This window comes from Panthera pardus, unplaced genomic scaffold (assembly GCF_024362965.1).
Source record: "Panthera pardus isolate Hobbes unplaced genomic scaffold, ASM2436296v1 HiC_scaffold_3, whole genome shotgun sequence".
Lineage (NCBI taxonomy): Eukaryota > Metazoa > Chordata > Mammalia > Carnivora > Felidae > Panthera > Panthera pardus.
In genome coordinates this window covers 57,158,075-57,183,639 of record NW_026526876.1, presented here as the reverse complement: position 1 = coordinate 57,183,639, position 25,565 = coordinate 57,158,075, and the positions used below count along the sequence as shown (strand labels likewise).

The window sequence follows — 25,565 nt, the reverse complement described above, 5'->3', positions numbered from 1 at the left end:
GAATGTGAGACAGGAAACCATCAAAACCTTAGAGGAGAAAGCAGGAAAAGACCTCTCTGACCTCAGCCGTAGCAATCTCTTACTCGACACATCCCCAAAGGCAAGGGAATTAAAAGCAAAAATGAATTACTGGGACCTTATGAAGATAAAAAGCTTCTGCACAGCAAAGGAAACAACCAACAAAACTAAAAGGCAACCAACGGAATGGGAAAAGATATTTGCAAATGACATATCGGACAAAGGGCTAGTATCCAAAATCTGTAAAGAGCTCACCAAACTCCACACCCGAAAAACAAATAACCCAGTGAAGAAATGGGTAGAAAACATGAATAGACACTTCTCTAAAGAAGACATCCGGATGGCCAACAGGCACATGAAAAGATGTTCAACGTCGCTCCTTATCAGGGAAATACAAATCAAAACCACACTCAGATATCACCTCATGCCAGTCAGAGTGGCCAAAATGAACAAATCAGCAGACTATAGATGCTGGAGAGGATGTGGAGAAACGGGAACCCTCTTGCACTGTTGGTGGGAATGCAAATTGGTGCAGCCGCTCTGGAAAGCAGTGTGGAGGTTCCTCAGAAAATTAAAAATAGACCTACCCTATGACCCAGCAATAGCACTGCTAGGAATTTATCCAAGGGATACAGGAGTACTGATGCATAGGGGCACTTGTACCCCAATGTTTATAGCAGCACTCTCAACAATAGCCAAATTATGGAAAGAGCCTAAATGTCCATCAACTGATGAATGGATAAAGAAATTGTGGTTTATATACACAATGGAATACTACGTGGCAATGAGAAAGAATGAAATATGGCCTTTTGTAGCAACGTGGATGGAACTGGAGAGTGTGATGCTAAGTGAAATAAGCCATACAGAGAAAGACAGATACCATATGGTTTCACTCTTATGTGGATCCTGAGAAACTTAACAGAAACCCATGGGGGAGGGGAAGGAAAAAAAAAAAAAAAAGAGGTTAGAGTGGGAGAGAGCCAAAGCATAAGAGACCGTTAAAAACTGAGAACAAACTGAGGGTTGATGGGGGGTGGGAGGGAGGGGGGGGTGGGTGATGGGTATTGAGGAGGGCACCTTTTGGGATGAGCACTGGGTGTTGTATGGAAACCAATTTGACAATAAATTTCATATATTAAAAAAATAAATAAATAAAAGTAGGTATCATTTGCACATGGTACACAATTAAAAAAAACAGCAACATGATGAACATTAAATAGGTCTCCATCTCACGTCCATTCCTTGAGCCAACAGGTTCTTCTCCCTAAACACAATTGCCGTTTTTAAAATTATTTTTAAAGTTATTTTTATTTATTTTGAGAGAGAGATAGAGAGCAAGCAGGGGAGGGGCAGAGAGAGAGGGAGACAGAATCCCAGGCAGGCTTGAAGGCGATGTTCTCAATGTGGGGCTCAAACTCATGAACGCGAGATCATGACCTGAGCTGAAGTTGAGTCAGATCCTTAATAGACTAAGCCACAGGCACCCCACTGTTTTAAATTTTTTTTTTAATTTTTTTTTAACGTTTATTTATTTTTGAAAGAGAGAGACAAAGCATGAACGGGGGAGGGGCAGGGAGAGAGGGAGACACAGAATCGGAAGCAGGCTCCAGGCTCTGAGCCGTCAGCCCAGAGCCCGACGTGGGGCTCGAACTCACGGACCGCGAGATCGTGACCTGAGCTGAAGTCGGACGCTCAACCGACTGAGCCACCCAGGCGCCCCTTAAATTTTTATATATATTACCAGATACAATCTATGCATATTTAAGGATCTAAATATATTCTTTTTCCTCTAATTGTTTTTCACACAAATGAAACACACACACTGCTTTGCATTTTGGTATTTCAACAACAGAAGACAACTCCATATTAGCTGATATGGAAACACCTTGATAGGCATCTAGGATATTTCAATTTTTTTGTCATTATAAATAGCAAGTTTATATTCAAATTTGTCAAATTCATTTACATTGCAAGGAATATCCTTCAATATATGAAATTTCACATATATAGGAATATTTCTGGAGGATAAATTCCTAATGAAATTTCTAGAGTAAATGCTATTGGCATACAGAATTTTAATAAATATTTCCAAAATGTCCTCTTATTCTAATTTAGAGTCCACCAACAATATACAGCATTGCTGTTTCCCCTAAGTACCTGCCAACACAATGCAGTATCATACTTATATGACCTTTGCTGATCTGATTGGTAAATAATTGGTATGAGGACTACTGAATGTTTTCTCATATGGTGAAGAGCCATTTATATATCTTTCTGTGAAACTCTGTTAATTTCTTTTGCACATGTTCTATTGTGTGTCTGATCTTAAAAAAATTATATAACACATTACATATTATAGAAATTAGCTCTTTTGTCATATGTGTTGAAAATCTTTTTCCAACGTGTTGTCTTGTGATTTTATTTATAGAATCTTCTAATGTAGAATTTTTGGCTTTATGTATTTGAATTTATCAATGTTTTCTTTTATGGTCCCTGGGTTTTGTGTCTAATATTAACCACAGTTTACTTAACCATTCCCTTTCTCCTATTATTAAATATAGTCACTAAAATTTTAGTACTACACTATTTAAATAATTTCTTCAGAGGAAGTTTTCAAGAATTAGATTTCAGGGTCATAGAGTTTCAACGTAATTATAACTTTTGACTGAACTGTCAGATTGCCAGGATTTACAATCTTTACCAGTATAATCATCAAGTTAAGATATAGACATGAATATCATGCACAGACCTTTTCCAAACATAAATTTATACTAAGCACTATTCAAATCTACAGTTAGGTTCATAATCCAGGGTTTAAAAACTTGTATTACACTTCTACAGAATCTAAACAGCTTAAGAACTACTGTTATTTCCTGGGAGGAAAAAGATTAAGTGGACAAATTCTTCTGGAGCAAAGGGGGAGTTCAGAGGACTCTGCTGGAAAATCCTAAGAAAGTAACTTGGCAAATTAAGCATTGCAGTAAAGTCAAAAGAAGACCGCAGCATTTAAATGCAAGGCTGTATTTCACTGTTCACTTCGTTCTTTCCCTTCCCAAGAGCAGTTTCCCTTCCTTCAACATTCTTTCCAAGTATCCTGAGGTTCTAGCCACCACGTAACACTCCTCAGTCAGCTTCTTCCATTAGATGTCTTCTGCTTGGCTCCTGGATCAGCACCTTCAAGTTCAAGTTCAAGTAAGGCCAGGAAATAAGATGTTGATCCAAAGTGGAACACCCAGTCCCAGCCCATGCATGCCAAGAGAGCACTTCCTCATGCAAATGTACCTGGTGCAATTATAGCAGAGATTTCCAGCTTCTCTGGAGCTATGTCTATCATTTGCTGAAATCCATATACAGCTTGCAATATTTTTTGCTATCCCTTCTCCTTGCTGCCTCCTAGGGCTCTCTTTAAAGAAGTATTTAGGAGGCAGATTTTTTTGGAAAGAAACATTATTATAATTTCTTATTTATAAATTTTATGATGCCCTTCTGGAAATTTGGTACGGTGTCATGACAGGAATGCTTGTCAGACCAGATAGGAGAGTCTGGCAGATTCCAAGCACATGTCTGACAGGCAGTATAGCTTAGTGAGCATAGCCTTGGAAATCAGACTTGAACTTTATCACTTCCTAAATGTGTGACACTAAGCAAATCCCTGAACAATTCTGAACTAAAATATCACCATGTTAGGGAGGCCCTTCTTGACCACCCTTTATCTAACTGGCTATTGTTTTGTTATTCTTTATTATTATTTTCCCATTTGTATTTTTCATTGCACTATCAAATTTTATAATTGAATATTTATTTGTTTTTTATTATGTGTCTTCCCCTGTAAGTTCCATTAGGGAAAGGGTTTGGTTTGTTCACCACCGGATACTCATTGCCTAGCATGGTACCTGCCACAGAGGAGACTCAAATAACTGTAGAATAAATGAGCTCAGTTTTATTATCCCTAAAACATTGTCCACATCAGAGATGCAATATGAGATAATACATGTAAAAACATTCCTACAGAGCCAGGAACATGGTTAGTGTTCAACAAATGTTAGCCATTATTTTAGTTATAGTTCTCAGCAAGTCCTGGCCTTTGTAACTCAAGCTTCCTAATTGTAAAGTGAAAGGAAAAATTACTAACCCTTCCCTGTTGCCAAAGTATACTGTGAGATTACAAAAAATAAACAGAAGGTATTAGGAGGGACTCAGAAGACAGGATCCATTAAGATTAAGAATTTGTTAAATTTACATTCTCCCATCACATTTGTCTTAATCACTGCCATCCACTGCTCTCTTCAGAGTTAGCAGTTCTTGCCTAATAGTCTGAAATTGCAAATTCACTAGAACTTTACCCCAACCACTGGGTAAAAAGATATCTGGGAGAGCAAAATAGGGTTGAGAAGGACTGTGCTTAAGTACAATAGTGGCAGCACTCTAGAGATTCACAGAAAGAATGGAGAATTAATCTGGCTATAAAATAACCTGGTGATATATCCAATTTCTGATGACACATACTATTCTACCTCTTGAAACATGAAACTTTATTATTATTAAGCTACCTCTTTTTCCCCTATACTTTTATCAATGGTGTGTCTTTACAATATCCCAAATTCAGTCTTCAGATGCCCCCAGATCTGTAATCTTATAATTCTTCCCTACAGAATTTCTAAGAACCATGATTCTTAACATTGGCTGTGTGAAGTAACCACCTACGTACCTTGTAAAGAATACAGATGTCCAAGACCCACTGAATGAGAAAGTCGTTAAGGTAAGATTTGAGTCTCTATTTTTTAGAAGATCCATAGATTACTCTGGTGCAAAAACAGAGCTGAGAACCACTATTCCATTTGTCCCAACCCCCTAGCACTAGAATAACAATATTCCATTCAAAGGCAAAGGTAATCCAGCATAAGATGAAAAGTTCAAATAAGTGTCAGGCAGACCTGGCTGTCACTACCAGCATGGTACATACCTCACACAAGCCTCTTTTTCTTTAGCTTTAAATGGGAAATACTAAAAGTCCTTAACCTCAAAAATTTGGATTCAACACTAATGTGTATGAAAATCACTTAGCATGTCTGGTAAATAGTAATTGCTAAATAGATTGCTTACCTTCCAAAGGGTAACTCATTTCCAAGCTGTAATCTAAAAAAACTGTATAATTTTATTAATGAAAAATCCTACAAGTCATGCCATCTTCTGCTTTTCTTGCTTTCCTAAACCAAAATAAGGAACAAGTACACCCGAACAGGCCCTGCCTCAGATTATGGAAGCAGGATAACTCAGCTAGTTGGAGCTTTTATTTGGTTGATTTTATAAATCAGGTCAAGCTCTTGGTGTCTGCCTACAATTATCTCACTGCTACATTCTATATCCTTGTGCCAGATGTCGCCAAAGTATGTCTCTGGTCAAAAGAAGGGCCAGAAGTCAGACCAATATAAAACCAGTACAGGGGAAAGCCTGGTGTGCCTGAAGCATCATTTTGAGATTCCATTACCCAAGGCATTCCATATATGTATGCAACTTGCAAATCACTACGGTAGGCACTGTGGCAAATATAAAGAAGAATAAAAGAAAGCTTCTGGCCCTTCAATAATCATTTTACAAATTTAAATAATATATTTTAGAAATTGCCACAAGTTATTCGGACCACAAGCCAAATCAAGGGTGGTGAAGAAAAATAAAGATGGTCAAGATGTCCACTTTTTCCTCTTCCCTCACAGCACTGGATGGACTACAAACTTAAATTGTGCCCACGGACAACAGTGGCACTGTCCTGACTCTGTGGAAGACATGGTGACATCAGGGAATCCTACATCTGTCCTTGCTCTCTATTTAGCACAGAAAATGTGCCAGACCCTCTAAGTACCTTACATAAATCTTATTTAATTCTAACAACACTCTGAGACAGGTACTATTATTAATCCCATTTTACAGATGGGAGAAAGGAGGCTTAGAGAAGTGACATCATGAGCCAGGAAGTAGAGTTGCGACTCTGACCCAGGTTGTCTGAATATTGAGCTGTAATAAAACTCACATCTCTTTGGCAACAAATTTTCTTATTTTTATCCTTTTTATATTTGTGTATGTTGTCTAGTGAAATGGTATCTCTGTAAATCAGCCTGCAAAAATGGAAAAAAATACAATACCGAGAGCTAAAAGAAAAAAGGTAAATACAAACCATCAGAAATGACTAGGTGCACATACTATCAGCCTACACCATCACCACCTTCCAGCCAATTACTTTGGTTATCATTGTATCTCTGAGTTTATCTACGACCTACTGTTTAGTGTGCCTGCTCACAATATCTAGAGTCTTACAAAAGTAGATTTAATGACAATAGCAGTTCTCCCCCCTTTTCAAAAAAATTTTTTTAACGTTATTTATTTATTTTGAGAGAGACAGAGACCGTGCAAGTGGGGTGGGGCAGAGAGAGAGGGAGAGAGAAACCCAAGCAGGCTCCACACTGTCAGCGCAGAGCCTGATGTGGGGCTTGAACTCATGAACCTTGAGATCATGACCCGAGCCAAAACTGAGTCAGGCGCTTAACCGACTGAGCCACCCAGGTGCCCCAATTTTCCCCCCTTAAATATAGTTTTACTTTCTAAGCTGACAAATAATTCATTGTTTTGATCATCCCATATACCACATTCTAAAACGTAAAACATACAAGAAAAACAAGATGCTTCAGAAGAATCCTAAAGATTAAAGTGCCTTCTGTTCTCAACCCATAGGCTGACTACTCAATAGCAGGCCTTGAATTAGGGCTTGCTTATCTTAATGCTAATAACTTTTTACAATTCTTAAATTTATCTTAAACATAGGTTAAACATTCTCTCTCTCTCCAAAGCCATTTCTCCCACAAAATGACTACACATGAAAACCTCCATAGAAGTTGCCATCTAGAAGGATACTGCTATATTCTGAGACACCTGGCCTGCCCTAGAAAAGAATGCAAATCTACAGTTTAAAAATGTAAAGTATGCTACACCAAATAATTCTTACATTTTAGATTTCCCTTTTTGTCTGCCTTTTCCACATTTGATTCAAGGGTAACATTTTCTTTTTTTCTCTCTTTAATAACAGAAGACTAACACTCCTTCCTTTCACTGGGCTAATCAAACAAAATGCTGTTTTGATTGTAGGGAAGGGAACTGCATTCCCTACAAAGATATAATATCCAAGCATAGGAATGAAATAGACCATAAAAATAGTATGACCACCCATATGTGTCCCTCCTCCTGTTTGGTAGGGTGGGAGTGGGGGTCAGAAGACCAGGGGAAGGAGAGAAAGAAAGAAATTGTATCCTGAGGAAAAAAACTAACATAACAAGCATTTTCCTGACCTCCAGGCTGGGGAAGATATAACCCTGCAATGGTAATGAATCTGCTTGGTTCTAGCTGAACCCCAACAAACATGGTAATTGGAATTCCAGCTTACACAGAGCTTTTTCTCCTTTAAGGCAGGAAAGCAAGGTATGGGGATGAGGAATAGAGAGGACTCTCAGGAATCTCAGTGGCTACTGTGGCTAACAGTACCCCAACCTGCTTTAGTCACTACCTACATTCTTTCCTATCTGAAGCCAAAGTGAAACTCCTGCAGCTAAGGCCAGTATCTTCTCCTCTGCTACCTTTTCCAGTCATACTGTCAAGCCTGCTCTGGGGGCAGGCAGTCCCTCTTCCCATTATGGAGACCTCCAACAACCCTGGACACAGCAAAGGGAACAAGAAGCTGCTTCTACCCTTTATCTGCTTCCCCAGAGGCTGAATAAGACCAGAGAAGAGGGAGAAGCTTTTCTACACTCCTCCCTTCTCTTCTAAGAAAGCCCCAAGAGATCTAAGGCAGCCATCCCCTCTTTGCCTCCAGCCAAGTTTCTTTCCACTCATCCACATATTTCTTTTCTTCTCCCCATGTACTGCATATGAATGATTTTCTCCTCTCCTTTTCATGGCTTTCCATAAAAATCCATAAAACTAAGCTGTTGAAGCATAGTTATACATTCTCCTAGGGTAGATTTTTTTAAATTCAGTTTTATTAAGGTAAAATTGACAAATAAAACTGTAAGATTCTAAGGTGTACATCATGGTGCTTTGATATACATATACATTGTGAAAAGATCCCCCTCCCCCCATCTTCAGATATTTATCTTCTCTGTGAGAACATTTAAGTTCTGCTTTTTTAGCCATGTCAAATTATCAAATGCAATGTTATCAACTATAGTCACTATGTTTTACATTAGATCTTCAGAACTTATTCATCTTATAGCTGAAAGTTTGCTCTTAGGGTAGATTCTATATTTTATGCCTAACTTAAATGGCCCTGGGCCCAGTGATTACTACGAGATAGTCAATCAGTGCTTGGAGATGAATGAATGCATGCATGCATGCATGAATGAATGAATATAGATAACCAAAGTTCATAATTCTGTTATCCCGAGATTGAAGAGAAAGTTCTTCAGTGATTGACTTTATGTGCTACTCTTCTTTACAATAGTTAACTTCTATTTCAAATAGTTATCAAGATCCCATGCAATTTCCTTTGAAGAAAATTCAAAGTGGAGATTTCAATCAGTTTGTTCTCCAAACAATTTTGTTTTCAAATTTAAGGCATCAAACTGGGAAGGAGATCTTCAACCTCCTTTGACATGAGGGTGGGAATGGGAGCTGAGGAAAGGGGGAAAACATATAGGAAATACTCCCTAAGCAACCAAATAGGAGGATAATTCAATACTTTTTAAGAGCCAGCCAAATACATGTAACCACTTTTGCCTTATAAAGAGGAAAAGATAACAAACCTGACTTGAATGAAATCTGGCAATAAAATAAAGCGATCCAGAATAATCTGCAAATATACATACCCAATTAATTGTTTCTCAGAGAACCATTAAAACTAGAGTCATCTTTTTCCCACATGTGCACAACTTCATAAAAATTTTCTTCATATAGATTGTCATACATTGGTCTCTTTAAGACAAAGTCAGCCAAAAAATAAGGCAGTCTAATCCAGAAGATGCCACTGCAGACTGAGCAAAGTAAATCTTGAGGAAACTATATAAACAGCCTTGGTACATATTCCATCAATGATGTTGCTGCCTGCTGATAATGAGAGCACTGATGACAGCACTGATGGGTGCTGAGATCTGACATCAGCGCTGCCCCTGCTTATCACACAACACTGGGCAAAGAATACAACCTTTCTACCCTCAGTTTGTCATCTGCAAAATGTTGATAATAAATGAGTGTTCATGTGAATTCATCAATGTTTTCAAGCACTAGGGAATGAGCACAGCTCCAGCTATTAGTGAGTCACAATAACTAACTTAATGCCATTTCAGACTCATCATCAACGCTGAAGGAAGTGCAACTGGGTCAGTCAATATAATAGTTGGATGAAGTCCTGAAGTAGCGATCACCTTCTCTGTGAAGTGAAGGTGAAGTAAAGAAGACAGTTTAAGAGCAGGCTAGGCTGTACTATGGTGATATACTTAGGAGGCCCTACTTACTTCGAGAGTTTCAATTGGTAAAACTTTAACATTTATAGAGTGCCTACTATATACAATAAACATCCTAAAATAGACAGGATCCAGATTTTATCATCAAGGTTTGTAGAACCTAGCATTAGCCATGGCTAGCAAAGGCAGTTATCCTGTTACAAGACATATTTAAATTTTTTAAAAGTCAATTTAAGTCCTTCTCTAACTAACTTCAGCCTGATTCAGCCTGGGCAATTTGTGGTAATTAAGCAACTATTTTGGGGGTCCAGTGAGATAAATAAATTTATAACATCTCATGAAATGTATTTAGTTAGATAGCATGATCCAGTAATTAAAACATTATTTGGCTTAACATTCTCAACAGCCAGGATGTGTTAGGTCTACGTCTGTGGGGCATAAAGGTCCAGTGGAGCACCAATACCAAGCAGTTGCCACAGGGAAAAGGAAACTACTGACCATTAAAAAATGCAAGGGGGCGCGTGGGTGGCTTACTCAGCTGAGCGTCTGACTTCAGCTCATGTCATGATCTTATGGTTTGTGAGTTCAAGCCCCACATTGGGCTCAATGCTGTCAGCGTAGAGCCCACTTTGGATTTTCTGTCCCCCTCTCTCTGCCTCACCCCTGCTTGCACTCTCTCTCTCAAAAATAAAATAAACATTAAAAAAAATTTTTTTAATGTAAAAAGCCCACTAAAACAATCATCTTTACTGAGGGAGAACTCACTCACAGGTTACAACATTTTTCTACTTTGGTAAATACACCTTGAATGGAGATTATTAGGCATACAAATATACTCATATTTATATTTATAAATATAATGCTTATATTTATATATATATACTCATTCCAAGTCCCTTATTTGCTTTCACAGACTATGTATTTTGCTGAGTGAGGCCAAACAGATGAAACAATAGGTACTGTATCTCAGTTGCATTTGAAAGCCAAGTTTACCCAAAAAGCTTTCACTTGGAATTACCAAAGGCTGTATAAAAACATATACCTACGTACATTGGAACCACTAAAGATATCTGATTCTTCACATTCACAGGAAAGTAACACTGCTGATTCACTGTCTTCCAAATGAGAACTCTGTAATACAAACAAGATCATTTCACAGATCCAGATGAATGGGGCCATAAGCCTGAGGGAAAAGCCAGCAGACATCACCGAGTCATGTTAGCTCATACGTGAGAAGCTGAAATTCTGATTAGTGATGGCTATTTTGGAGAGAATAAAGCCAACAAGTTGATTGGTTAGGTGACCAGAAAATTGATTGAGGCATGTTTGATTAGCTGAAGCATTTTCTATGGTTTCCAATTTGGGCAATGGGGTGTCCCTTTTCTGTAAAGATGGTACTACTAACTGTTTATAGTATGTCCTCTGGACTATTCCCAGAGGGTAGGCTTGTGTTCATTTATCCTCATATCCAAAGGTACATATTTAATATGACTGTTTAGAGTCAGGCTTCAGAATATAACATAGGACATGACTGGAGGTATCTAACTACTAGCCTCATCAGCCATCTTCTAACAAGTGTTTATAAGAACAGCCAAAAGATATGCCCTACCTAAGTCCACCTGATGGATGCCAGAAAACAATTTAAAACCTTTCTTCCACTGTCCAATCTCTTTTTCAAAATCTGTCTAGAAGACAGATAAGGAAAACGAGACAGAAGAGTGAAATAATTAGCTGGTAACACAAGACTATTCTTTCCTTATGACTAACAACACCACAAAAAAGAGAAGAAGAAAAAAAGCTCCAACTCTCACCCATTAAGTTCCACCCAAATGTTTGCTGTTTGAGTAAAAGCTACTGGAAACTGAGCTATCCCTACATAAAGATGTAAATGCTTATGTCATCAAAACTTCTCACTATTGTATTATCAAGCAATTCCACTTCTGGGTATAAATCCAAAAGAGCTGAAATCAGGATCTGGAAGAGGTGTCTGCACTACCATGTTCATGGCAGCACTATACACAATAGCCAAGATGATGGAATCAATCCAAATGTCCAACAACAGACAAATGGCTAAAGAAAAAGTGATATATACATACAATGGAATATTATTCAGCCTGAAAAAAAGGAAATCCTAAGTGAAATAAGCCAGTAACAGAAAGACAAATATTACACGATTCCACTTATATGAGGTATCCAAAATAATCAAATTCACAGTAGCACAAAGCAGAATGGTGGTTTCCAGGGCCTAAGGGGGAAGGAGTAAATTGAGAGTTCTTCTTTAAAGAGTACAAAGTTTCGGTTTAGTGAGCTAAAAAAGTTATAGAGGTCTGCTATATGACATAATGCCTACTGTTAACAATATTCCATTGTGTATTTAAATTTTTGGTAGGAGGGCATACCTCATGCTTAAATGTTCTTACCACAAAACAAATAAACAACAAAAAAAAATGCAAAGAGGCATGAGGAAACTTTGGGAGGTGACAGATAGGTTTAGAGATGGTTATAGTGATGGGTTTCACAGGTGTATGCATGTGTCCAAACTCATCAAATTGTACACATTAACAATGTCTGTGTTTTGTATATCAGTTATATCTCAATAAAGCTCTCAAATGACAAAAAAAAAAAACACAAAAAAACCCACCTTGCTACCAGTGGCTGAAACTTAATCTTACATTAACTACTCTGTGGCTATCCTAGTTGACTCTTACTTTGACTTTTCAAAGCTGAAACTACATTTAAACCCACTTAATACCTGTAGAGATTGAGTTTTGAAGTGCAAATAAACAACTGAAAAAAAAAAAAAAAAAGGAAAGCTCAGAGCTATTATTTCTGGTAAGTGCCTTCTCCTGGTTTATCTTCTTTTTTCCTACCCTGATCTTTTGCCTACTTTAGTTTTCCCTCTTACAACCAAGTCTCATCTTCCATTTTCCCTCCCTCTTCCTCTTTTAGAAAATAAACAGAAACAACCAAACATTTAAAATCACTTTTTAAATCCTACAAATGCAAAATCTCTTTATTCCTCACTCCCTTGAATTTTGGAGGGGGGAATAATAAGAACATTTACTTTCCACTTGTCTTTAAAAAAAAAAAAAATCAGACTACAAAATACTTGAAGACTTATAAAAGTCATATTAGAAAAGCTAAAGGCATAATTAAAAAAACTAAAATATTTGAAGAAATTAATAAGGTAGAGATCAAAACTGCTTTCAATTCTCCCAAATTCTCGGATCACAACAGATGACAACATAAGTAATATTAAGCATATCAATAGTGGCTTGTCACTGCCACAGTGTACAATTAATCCAAATTACACTAGTTAAGATTTTCAAAGTTTTCATTCTTAAAAATATTTCAGCATGTTTACATGATTTCTTTTAAAATATCTTCCAAGAAGGTGGTTCTGTGATGACTCACACTCCTAAAGTTATTTTAAGACTTTACTGCATACGTATTAATTGTAATTTAATTCATTAAGTTACAAGGTATCAATTTAAGTGTGTTGGCAGCATTAAAAATAATTGGTTCACGGAACAAATATTTACTAGCAAACAACATATTTAGTTCCAAATTAAAATCTAATCCTAAAGGAAGACAAAGGATATTTCAAGTTCTTTCCTCTGCTTTCTGGGGTACTTGGTAATTCCAGTTCCTGAGTTGTTCCTGGGTTCTGCAGAGTGAACTGTCTTGCTTATAACTATAAAGGACTTATTCCAAGAATGAATGAATATTTAGGAATTCTATTAATATAATTTAGCATATTAGGTCAAATGAGGAAAACTATAAGATTATCTAAATAGATGCTAAAAAGTACTTGATAAAATTAACATTACTAAACTGGGAATAAAAGATGCTACCTTGATCCACTCCCAGGTGGACTTTTATATATACATAGTACTTCTCAAGTTGGCAGGCTCTTCCCCAACCTGGCCTTGCCTGAATTTCATATTGAACAAAATCCTCCAGTGTTTTTCTAGCATGAAGATAGTGATCATGCCCAGTTTGTAGTGCAGATGTCAATTCTCTTTTCTTTTCCTTCTTTCTCCTCCTTCCCTTCTTAAATGTCCCTTTGGCCAATTTTGAAGTGGATAATGTCAAATTCATATTTTTGCATTAGAAGTGCCAAGTCCAAATCTTAACTAAACTAAATTGAGTTCATACCCTGGTTCTGACACCTACTAGCCATGGGATGGTGAACACATTACTTAATCACTCTGAGCTCAATTTCCTCATCCATAAATATAGGCACGAAAATAGCATTTATCTAATAGGGGCATTGGAAATATTGCCTGAGAGATAATACAGGAAAAGCACGCAGCATGACTTACTGATGTCACTACTGTTGCTCCTGCTGTTGCTGCTGCTGTTAATGATGATAATAATAATATAGTAATAATCTCCCTATTAGATGTAAAAGGCTTATAAATTTGCATTAAATTCCCTTTCAAAGAAACTTCTACTATATAGGGGAATTTTGCTTCTATAAAATTATAGGTGTTGGGGTGCCTGGGTGGCTCAGTAGGTTGAATGACCAACTCTTGGTTTCGATTCAAGTCATGATTTCGTGGTTCGTGGGTTTGAGCCCTGCGTTGGGCTCTGCGCTAACAGCGCGGAACCTGCTTGGTATCCTCGTGCCCCTCTTTTTTTCCTGCCCCTCCCCACTCACTCTCTCTCTCAAAATAAATAAATAAACTTTAAAAATATATAGGAGTTTCACTTCTAAATACAGACAATTTTGTATACCCTATATAACCCTGAAGTTTTGAGTTCACAATGAGTCATTCGTTACCATTTATTGTACCCCTACTATGTACTAAGCAATTTTCTGGGTGCTATATTAGCTACAGGAAAATTCTAAACAAAAAGGGAAAGATAACTGAACAGGCTCCAGAATTAGTTTTTTGTTTTTTATGAAGATGAAAAACTACAAAAAGAAGTATATGGCTCTATGGAAATATGCTTTGGCTAAGCATTGGAGAAAAACAAGGGCCAAGATTGTTGGTAAGGAAAACACATCCGTATATAACAAGAAGTTTCAATCCAGAATAGCTTCTAAGCAACAATTATAGTAATAAAATGTTGCAATCTTTATATGGAATGTATGATGCAAGGACTCATGTACTAAGAAGGATGTTTTGAAGAATGTTAAAATCTAACTTGTCCAGTTACCTAACAATTTGTAAGCAGAAGTCTTAAGAAATAATCCCACAAGAGTCAAAACCTGTTTCTACTGTTAAGTGTCTTTTATTCTATTCTTGTTGTATACAGGTTATGTGATTTTTAAGAAGCAGAAAATATTGGCTATTATATTTCTTTTGTCTTTTCTATTTTCATTTATATTTTCTCCCCCAACTTTTTTCGGAGGTTCTAAGTGAACACACTGCACTTATTCTTAAAGAAACTAGAGATTTTAAAAATATACTATTAGATACCAAACCATAACATACATGTGTACCTTAAAGCCTAATGACCACTTTGAAACTAAGCTTTTAACTCTTTAAAGGCCAAAACAAGAAGGTCTTATTTATCCTGACACTTAGACATAGCTGGATTGACAAAGCGATTTCACAGTCTAAACATGACCCAAGTGAGAAAACCCTCTCTGCAGTCCCTAACCCCAAGTTACAGATTTAAAAACCTTATGACTTCCTCTCTCCCTTCCTCCTTCCATTTCCTTCTCCCTTCCTTTCTTCCTTCCTCTCTCTCTTTCTCACTCTCTTTCTTTCAGTATATTTCCATTACTTATTTTATAACTAGAAGTTTGTGCCTTTTGACTGCCTTTATCCATTTTGCCCAGTCTTTCCCCAACCTCTGGCAGTCACCAATCCGTTCTCTGTGTCTCTGGTTCTCTGTGTCTATGAGCTCAAAATTATTGTAAATTATGGTAAAAACCATTACTTCAATATGTAATATATGCATGTGGCCAATAAAATTCAGAAGCTGTCAAGGAGTATGTAAGTTTTCCTCCCATCCCTGTCCTCCCACTTCCTAATTCTCTACAATCCCATTCTCATAAGTAATCATTACGTGAGTTTCTTGGGATTTTTTCAGAGATATTGTGTGTGTGTGTGTGTGTGTGTGTGTGTGTGTGTGTGTGTATACTTTCTCTAAAAATACACAATGAAAGCACACTACACCTATTTTTCTGTCATTGCCTTTTAAACTTGTCTTTGGTTTCACTATTTTTAAAACTTCAAATTGTGGTAAAATAATATAACATAAAATTTACCATCTTGACCATTTTCAAGTAAAGAGTTCATTAGTATTAGGTATATTCACATTGTTGTTCAACCAATCTCTAGAACTTTTTCATCCTGCAAAATGAAAATTCTATATCCATTAAAAAACTAATTTCCCCTTCCCATAGCCCCTGGCAACCACTATTCTGTTTTTTATTTTTATGAGTTTGATTTCTCTGAATACCACAGATAAGTGATATTATACAGTATTTCTCTTTTTGTGACTGGCTTATTTCACTTAGCATGTGTCAGAATTCCTTTCCTTTTAAGGCTGAATAATATTCCATTGTATATATATCACATTTTTAAATCTATTTATTGGTCAGTGGATATTTATTTCAGTATTTTTGATCACTGCTATTTCATTGTATAGATGTTCCAAAATTCATTTAATCAGTCTCCTATTAATGGACTCAGATTACTTGTAACTGCATTCATTTTTCTAATTTGCTGTAACAAGATACCACAAACTTAAGTTTAAACAACACAAAATTTATTATCTTTACAGCTCTAGAGGTCAGTAGTCCTAAAATCAAAGTGGTGGCAGACCCATGTTCCTTCTGGAGGCTCTAGGGGAGTATTACAGGCTGAATTTGCTCTCTCCACCCCGCCCCCATTTATATGTTGAACTCCTAATCCCTAGGACCTCATAATGTGACTCTATCTGGAGATATGGTCTTTAGAGAGGTAATTAAATTAAAATAAGGTTTATTAGGGTGGGTCCTAATACAATATGACTGGCGGCCTTGTAAGAGGAGGAGATCAGGACACAGACACTGAGAGGAAAGACAATGTGAAGACAGAGACAGGACAGACATCTACCAGCCAAGGAGAGAGATATTAGGGGGGAAAAAAAAATCAACCCTACCAACACCTTGAATTCTGACTTCTAGCTTCCAGAACTGTGAGAAAATTAATGTTAAGCCACTAGTCTACGGTACTTGTTTTGGCAGCCCTAACAAACTAATACAGGCAGAATCCGTTTCCCTGCCTTTTCCAGTAACTAGAGGCCACCTACACTCCTTGGCTTGTGGCTCCCTTCCTGCATCTTTAAAGTCAGCAAAGGTAGGGTGAGTTTTTCTTATATTTTATCAATACAACCTCTTCTCTGTCTCCATCTTTCACTTTCAAAGGCCCTTATAATTATATTTCCCCTTATTCCAATAATCCAGGATACTCTGCCTATTTTAAAGTCATCTAATTAGCAATCAATTCCATCTGCAACCTTAATCCACCCCCTGCCCCAACCATGGAACATGATATATTTGCAGGTTCACAGGGGATTAAGATGAGGAGACTCTTTGGGTGGGAGGAGGACATGTTCTCCCTACCACAGAATCTTCTTTTCTGCAAGTTTTACTGGGGAAAATAATTGTTTTATAGAACCCAGTATTCATACCTAGTATAGCAGGAAGCACAAAATTAAGTAAATAAATAACACTACAGCCATATACTCTGTACATAAAGAGGATCCTAAACACCTAACAGCAGCAGTAGAATGTTTGAAATTGCTTTTTCTGGATGATGATTTGGATTTGATTCAACCACAGTATTTCACATAGGCCTCTTTGTAATCAATGGTACAGATCTGTAAGACAACTGGCTAGTATTAAGGATGGTGCAGCCATTGTGGAAAACAGTATGGAGGTTCCTCAAAAAGTTAAAAATAGAACTAACCTATGATCCAGCAATTATACTACTAAGCATTTACCTAAAGGATACAAAAATACAGACTTGAAGGGGTACACGCACCCTGATGTTTATAGCAGCATTATCAATAATAGCCAAACTATGGAAAGAGCACAAATGTCCATCGATGAATGAATGGATAAAGAAGATGTGGTATATATACACAATGGAGTTATTACTCGGCAATCAAAATGAATGAAATCTTGCCATTTGCAACTACGTGGATGGAACTGGAAGGTATTATGCTAAGTGAAATTAGTTAGAGAAAGACAAATATCATATGACTTCATTCATATGAGGACTTTAAGAGACAAAACAGATGAACATAAGGGAAGGGACACAAAAATAATATAAAAACAGGGAGGGGGACAAAACAGAAGAGACTCATAAATATGGAGAACAAACTGAGGGTTACTGGAGGGGTTGTGGGAGGGGGGATGGGCTAAATAGGTAAGGGGCACTAAGGAACCTACTCCTGAAATCATTGTTGCACTATAGGCTAACTAATTTAGATGTAAATTTAAAAAAAATGAAAAATAAAATTAAAAAAAAATAAATAAAAGCCTTTCTAGACTTGGGAAAAAAAAAGATGTGGTATATATACACGATGGAATATTACTCAGCCATCAAAAAGAATGAAATCTTGCCATTTGTAACCATGTAGATGAAACTAGAATGTATTATATTAAGCAAAATACGTCAGTCACAGAAAGACAAATACCATATGATTTCACTCATATGTGAAATTTAAGAAACAAAACAGATGAATATATGGGAAGGGGGAAAAAAGAGAGAGGGAAACAAACCATAAGAAACTCTTAACCATAGAGAACAAACTGAGGGTTGATGGAAGGATTGGGTGGGGGATGGGCTAGATGGGTGATGGGTATTAAGGAGGGCACTTGTTATGATGAGCACTGGGTGTTACATGTGATGAATCACTAAATTCTGCTCCTGAAACCAATGTTACATTATATGTTAACTAATTGAATTTAAATAAAAATTAAAAAAAAAAAGAAAGAAAAAAAGGATATAATCTATGTCCACTGAAGGACAGCAATAATTAGACTGAGTCACCTAGAGTTTAAATCAGGATTAACTAACTGATGGTTCCTTCTTCTAGGCATTCACAGTTCCTTGTACATATATTTTCTAATCCTTATCTCATTCTACTATAATTATCTCTCTATATATTGTTTCCCTCCCTCTAGACTATAAGTTTTCAACTTATATCTTTAGGGCCTGGCATACACTCAGCATTCAATAAATGTTCAGTGAATGAGTGACTTAGCATTAGTTGATGCAATTCTTCCTTGTTGTCAACAACAATAGTACAAATTGAAGATGAGTTATGATCTTTGTGTATAGCTATGGTTAAGACACCAAGAATCTTCTCCAAACACAAGATGTTTGTCCTTTAATTAGTCATAGTAGCAACAGCTCCTACTGAAGAGCCAACTGTTACATGAGACACTGCCTTCCTTGGGCTCCAAGTCAACATGGAGGCTTTAAGCCAAAAGAGCATCTTTATTTCTCAGAGATACTTAGAAGGTTGGCTTGTCAGTGGCTGAGGCAGTCCAGGTATGCAGCACTCCCTAACTTTCATGTGCAATTTGGCCCATTTCACCTGCAGAGGTATTGCTGCTTTTCACTCTTTGCAGGTAACATGTAGCTATTTTATGGTAAGCTTCACAGACATGTTTCCCCACCCACTGCTCCCTTCAGAAGTTACAGAATCTCTCAATGTAAATCTTACCCATCCTTCAAAGACCACTCAAGTCTCAGAATTTCAGGGAGTTTCAAAATGATGACTTCAGCCTCAGTCATCTCCCTCTCCTCTGAGCCTTCATAACCTTGGCAGGGTTGGCAAACTATAGCCTATTTTCATATGGCCAGCAAACTAAGAATGTTTTTCACATTTTTAAAGGGTTGTGTTTTTTTTTTTTTTGAAGAAGAAAAAGCAAGGAAGAAGATGCAAGAGACCATTTGTGGCCAGCAAAACCTAAAATATTTACTATCAGGCTTTTAACATGAAAAGGTTGCCAACCCCTACCCTAGAGCATACAATTTTGCCTAATGAGAAAGTGCCTAGAACTGTCATCTTTACAGATCACAGTCTTAGCTCCCCTTAGTAGACTCTCCCTGTTGTCTACCAACAGTCATCTCTCAACTCTGTCATCTATTAGTCCTACCATCTGTCATTTTAGCCTTCCTGCAGGCTAGCACACAGTATCCTAATCCTGGTCAACAAGACCTAAGGCAAGTCTGCTTGAGGGAAAGATTTTCCACCCTGATAAAGGAGAACTGAGAAAAACAACAATAAAAACCCTGCCCTTTTTCTGCCTTTGGATGCAGTGGTGCAAAGATATGAGGTCTACAGCTGTGACAAGTCATTTTGTGACCTGGAAAGGGGAGGCTCAAGAACAGAAGGCAACATGCTAAGGATGACAGAGCACAAAAGATGAAAAGAATCCAGAACCTTGATAACTGCATTGAGCCACTGCCTTACCTCTGACCTTTTTATGTTTAAAAGGTCACAGTTTATCCCATTTTTAATATAGTAGTTTGGTACTTTTTTTTTGTTTGTTTATTTATTTGAGAGATAGAGAGAACAAGCAGGGGAGGGGCAGAGACAGACAGAATCCAAATAAGGTTCCACACTGTCAGCATGGAGCCCCATGCAGGCCTCAAACTCACAAACCATGAGAATATGACCTGAGCCAAAACCAAGAGTTGGATGTTCACTGACTGAGGCACCCAGACACCGCAGTAGTTTGGTAGTTTCAATGGAAAGGATCCTAACTCTCTAAGCAGATTTTACGTAGTTCAAGAACAGGGTCCTTATCTTCTATGTCTGCATTTCTATAGCATCCACAGGGCTGCAAATGTTGGGATCCAATTATAAGTAATGACTTTGGATAAAACTTATCACATAGAGTTTGAAAAGATTCCTGAGTATACAAAAGCAACAGAGGAGGCCAGCTTCTATGAAAATAACCGATGGACAACAAAAGCAACAGAGGAGGCCAGCTTCTATGAAAATAACCAATGGACAATGATAAGCAGAGCATTTCATATTTGTTACCTTATTTAATACTAAACAACCTAGTAAAGTTACACACTCCTAAGTCATTCATTAAATGTAAGTGGCAGAACAAGGATTTTAACTGATGTCTCCTAGATACCAACATTCCTACTCTTTCATTATACCTCCTCTCCCCAAGTCTTTTGTCACAAATAACAGTGATAAGAAGTCCCCCCCCCCCATTTTATTGAGATAAAATTGATATATAACGTGTATTAGTTTAAGGTCTACAACATGATATCTTGATATATGAATATTTTGTAGATTTGGAGATTCCACTTTTTAATTCTTTGAATGTTCACTTAGGATACTATCTCAGATCATATACAAACGCCACATTACTCGTAATAGCAAATTCACATTTTCACATGGAGATCATTTGAATATATATATTTTAAAGCCCACCAAACTCTGTCATCTTCTTGAGGTTTGGGCTTTTTTTTCCTTCTCTTTTTTTGATATAACCATCTGTCCTACGAGGCCATGTTTCTGAAATAGGAGAAAAATCCCTAAGCAGTGATTCTTTTTTTTTTTTTTTAAAGATTTTATTTTTGGGGGTGCCTGGAGGGCTCAGTTGGTTGAACATATGACTTTTGGTTTCAGCTCAGGTCATGATCCTAGGGTCATGGGACTGAGCCTTGTGTTGGGCTCCACGCTGAGCCTGGAGCCTGCTTAAGATATTCTCTCTTTCTCTCATTCTCTCTCACTCTCTCTCTCTCTCTCTCTGTCTCTCTCTCTCTCTCTCTCTCTCCCCCTCTGTCCCCTCTCCCCAGCTCACAAACAAAACAAAACAAAACAAAAACAACCCAGCATGGGGCTTAAACTCACAACCCTGAGATCAAGAGTCACACACTCTACTGACTGAGCCAGCCAGGCACACCCTGCCTGCCCCAAGCAGTGATTTCTTAAAAGTGTGGTCCCCAGGTCAACAGAAACAGCATCACCTGGGAACTTGTTAGAAATGCAAATTCTTAGGCTCTGCCCTGGATCTAACAAATCAGAAAATCTGGGGGTAGGGCCCAGAAATGTGTTTTTAACAAGCCCTCCAGGTGATTCTGATAAACATTGAGGTTTGAAATACACTGGTCTAAAGTATTTGCATCTACAGAGAACACTTAAGTCACTGCTTTAGAATCAGAATGGTGCAATCATATCAGTCCTGAACTAGTTCTCTATAGCAAAACCAACAAAAGGAAAGTGGTGAATCACCAGTGAGATATAAAAGCAGCCATTCATATACAGACTATTCAATTTACAAAAAGGGGCACTACCCGTATTTATTGAATGCCTACATAGGTAACTAGGGTACCATGGTGGATTTTGAAAAGCAATTATCCACAGAAGAACAAATTAATAAGCAAGTAACAAGTAAGCTCATAAATACGTGAAAAAGCAAAGAAGCCAGTGGTAGATGTTCAACCTTCACTGAAATCTCATAAAAAAAAGAATAAAATAGCAGCAGTAACTCAGAACTTCTAGATCTGTAATCTCAAAATAAAAAAGAAAATTTTTGGATTTATGTCTCTAGTTGCTAATTAAGTGGCTCAAAATTGATATATAATCCATAGAGAGATAGATTTGTTTTAATTTAGGCAAACCAAATAATCTATTATTTTCCATTTTGGGTTAGGCTTCTGCTATTAACAAGTTAGCTGATTACTTCCCTCCTGTTCTGTGTAGGAGTTTGGGGGGAAAAAATAAACTGTTCTGTCAACTTCATGAGCTGACAGCAGGCTAGCAAAACAAGGAGATAAAGAAAGTTTAACTCCCAACATGTGCTGAAAGCATACAATTCTTGTTGTCCCCTTTTTATTTAGTAAATCATCTTATATACTGTTTTTATGGTCTTTAAAACCTGAGACTTCTAATTCTTTATTTCCCTCTTCAGACCAACGCATGAGAGCTACCTGTGGTTTAAACACAGCCATAGACTCGTGCCCCACAAACGCCTTAATATTTTTTTGTGTGTAGCTTGATTTGGAACCTGGGCTATGAAAGTGAGTTGGGTTTTAGAGATGCTAACGCATATACCATGTAACATGACCACCGTATGCTTCTGTAGAATGTGCAAAGAAGCAAAGCTCTGTTATTCCTTTGGGGAATGCAGGTTTGAAGAGCAAAGAGAAGGCTATTTTAGAGAAACTGGGAGAATTCAGAAAACAAGAAGAACTTGAAGACAAGAAGACACTGAGTACGAAAGAAGAGAAATGCCTCCCTTGGACAAAGGTCTGGGTATGTGTGCCAGGAAAGAAAGACAAGTGCAGAAAGATTGCTCTTACTGAGATAGAGTCCCAAGACATTATCAAGTCAGGTTTCAGATGATTGTGAAAAGAGCAGTTTTTACTTAGGACCAAGGATTAGGCCTATTTCTCAGTAAAGAGCTTGATTCCCTCTTCAATTAAGTAAGAGAACTGAAAGACTGAACTCTAGTACCAGAGAAGGATCCAGGCTGATTAGCAAGGAAGGCTAGAGATACTTAAAATTAAGGACTAACAAGCTGAACTGGGAATAAAGTGAGTGATGATTTTGTACTTGTAATTAATTTCCTATTATTTTAATGTGTATTTATCTTTGAGAGAGACAGACACAGAGCATGAGTGGAGGAGGGGCAGAGAGAGAGGGAAACAGAGAATCTGAAGCAGGCTCCAGGCTCTGAGCTGTCAGCACAGAGCCCAACGTGGGGCTCGAACTCACAAACTGTGAGATCATGACCTGAGCCAAAGTCTGACACTTAACCGACTGAGCCACCCAGGTGTCTCTTAATTTCCTATTTTGACCACAAGATCTCTTCATACTGCAGAAAGGTCATTTTTATATTCTAATTAATTAACTGAACCTGACGAAAGAAGCTGCCCAGAAGGAGCTGTAAGGTTGTAAACTTCAGATAAAATCTTTCTAGAAAATTCACTCCCTATTCTTTGGAGAAAGAGTTATACCAACCATTAAAACTATCTGAGGTGAACATCACCTGAATACCTCTCCAGAGCTCTCCTTCCCCGATTTGACTCTCAACGTGTACTAAAAATCACATTCAGTTTTGGGTCTGGTAGAGATAGGGCTTACTACTCAAGATCCTTGAATTCATAAAACTGTTAATGGTGAGAGAAGCCCAATTACAAAATCTGCCCAAGTCTGCCTTTTTTTTTTCCTGCAGTCACCCACAATTTAGCAGGTGACACCATGGTGAGATTGCTAAACTCCTGGGGAAACTCTCACGCTGGTAGGAGACAAGGTGACCACATAAAATTCAGTTTCTGCCAGAGAATTCTGAGAAAGGTCCCTCAAACATCGGTCATGGGTCTGAGGAGTTCTTCCCGCTACCCTCAAGAGGAGAAAAACAGACTTTTCAGCCTGTCTCATCCAGCATTATAGAAAATAACCTGGAAAAGCGGGTCTTTATTGAGGGCTAACAGCAGCCCAGAGCTGACTACAAGTTGAGCAATGTCAGGAAATGAGCCCAGGGATGAGAGGGGAAGTGTCTCAAGAGATCCCAGACATAAAACAGCAACACCCCACAGCCAGAGAACAGAGGAGCAAGAGACTAGAGAAAATAACCCACGAAAGAAAGGGAGCATTTCTCCCAGTTTAGTTCCACTTTAGAGAAAGGATTTGGGAGATGAATTCAGAAATTACTTCAAGGGCCAGAGATTCCAGGTGGATAGTCAATACCAAGGTGTCTTACCTCCTAAACCACAACTCGGAGACATCATAAGAGCCACTGTGGTGAGAAAAATCCCCAAAACTAGTCTAGGGGTTCCAGTGATAAAGGAGTCCCTCCTGCAATCAAGAATATTGGTTGTGGGTGCCTGGGTGGCTCATTTGGTTGAGCATCCGACTTCGGCTCAGGTCATGATCTCGCAGTTCGTGAGTTTGAGCCCTGCGTCAGGCTCTGTGCTGACAGCTCGGAGCCTTGGAGCCTGCTTTGGATTCTGTGTCTCCCTCTCTCTGCCCCTTCCCCGCTCATGCTCTGTCTCTCTCTGTCTCTCAAAAATGAATAAACATGAAAAAAAATTTTTTTTTAAGAATATTAGTTGCCCCAAATCCAAGCTAACAATGCCTCGAAGAGAAGCTTGCTGGTGAGTCAAAGCTCAAATTTGAGATAGGGCTCCAGTACCAACCATAGGTCTGTCCCCATGCAGTGCTCCTTGACTCCGGTTGGCTTCTAAGGTCTCATAGTTCCATCTCCTGAATGTTTCCACTGGGGCCAGGGCAGCTTTCCAGGTGCTGTGTGTCCTTATGGAGGCCAAAGGGAAACACCTTGGGGCCCTAAGCTTCAGGCCAAAAAAAAAAAAAGAGACAGACAAGGATGCATCCCCAACTGATAACAGCAAGGATACTAGAGACCCCAAAGAAGAGAGCATCAAGGAGGATGCAGAATCAGGGAGCTCACAAGGGAAGAGTCACTCTGCTCAGGCCAGGGGTCAGCAGAAACCTTTGTGAACAAGGCCCCCTGATTACTGCCACAGAAAGGAGTTCCTTTGAAAAGAAACTTGCATAAAAAGATGAACTGCTTTTGACAGTGGCTTCTTCTCAAGAGCAGAGGCAAAATGCAGGAAGGTCCTCTGCAGAAATCAAAACCCATGTCAGTAGAAATCAGAGCTCTTTTCATGAGAAGCAGAGAAAGACACTAAAGCACAGGAGTTTATGGTTGCTACTGTCTTGATCCTAGAAAAAACTTGGGGCTTACACATGGATTTCTTGCATTGGACATTAGTCAGCACAAGGATGAACTCCAGGCCCAGGCAATGCCCCTGAGGAAGCAGTGATAAGTGCCAAGTCCTACAGACATCAGTCAGGTTTTGAAAGGCAGAGCTGTCTGAGCATGGGCAGGATTGTCAGAAACCGGGATATTCCAGCAAAAAATCCCCTCCTGGGAGGATAATTTCTCTGAAAGAAAATGTTCATTCCATGTAGAGAAAAATCTTAGTTCTTTCTCATGTTAATATATCCTCTGAAAAGGATGGTCTCTGTTTCTCATAACCAAGAAAATTCTTTCCAAATATACTAGTTTCTTCTAACTGGGGAAAAAGAAGAAAGCAAAACAAAAGATGAGAAGCCATTGACTTGGGAGTTGTCCTAGCTCATTTTGTTATT

General features: G+C 38.1%; 1 protein-coding gene across 5 annotated transcripts in view; it reads right to left on the bottom strand.

Annotated features, from left to right (window-relative positions):
- SSH2 (slingshot protein phosphatase 2) overlaps positions 1–25,565 on the bottom strand; it is a 255,271-nt gene that overhangs the window by 186,801 nt on the left and 42,905 nt on the right. For 2 of the 5 annotated variants that reach the window (XM_019429697.2, XM_019429698.2), the window contains exon 2: positions 10,512–10,592. The exons of the other annotated variants lie outside the window; for them this stretch is intronic. In XM_019429697.2, coding sequence (XP_019285242.2) covers positions 10,512–10,592 — 81 coding nt within the window. The remainder of the gene's footprint in view (positions 1–10,511; positions 10,593–25,565) is intronic. 5 annotated transcript variants of the gene reach the window in all.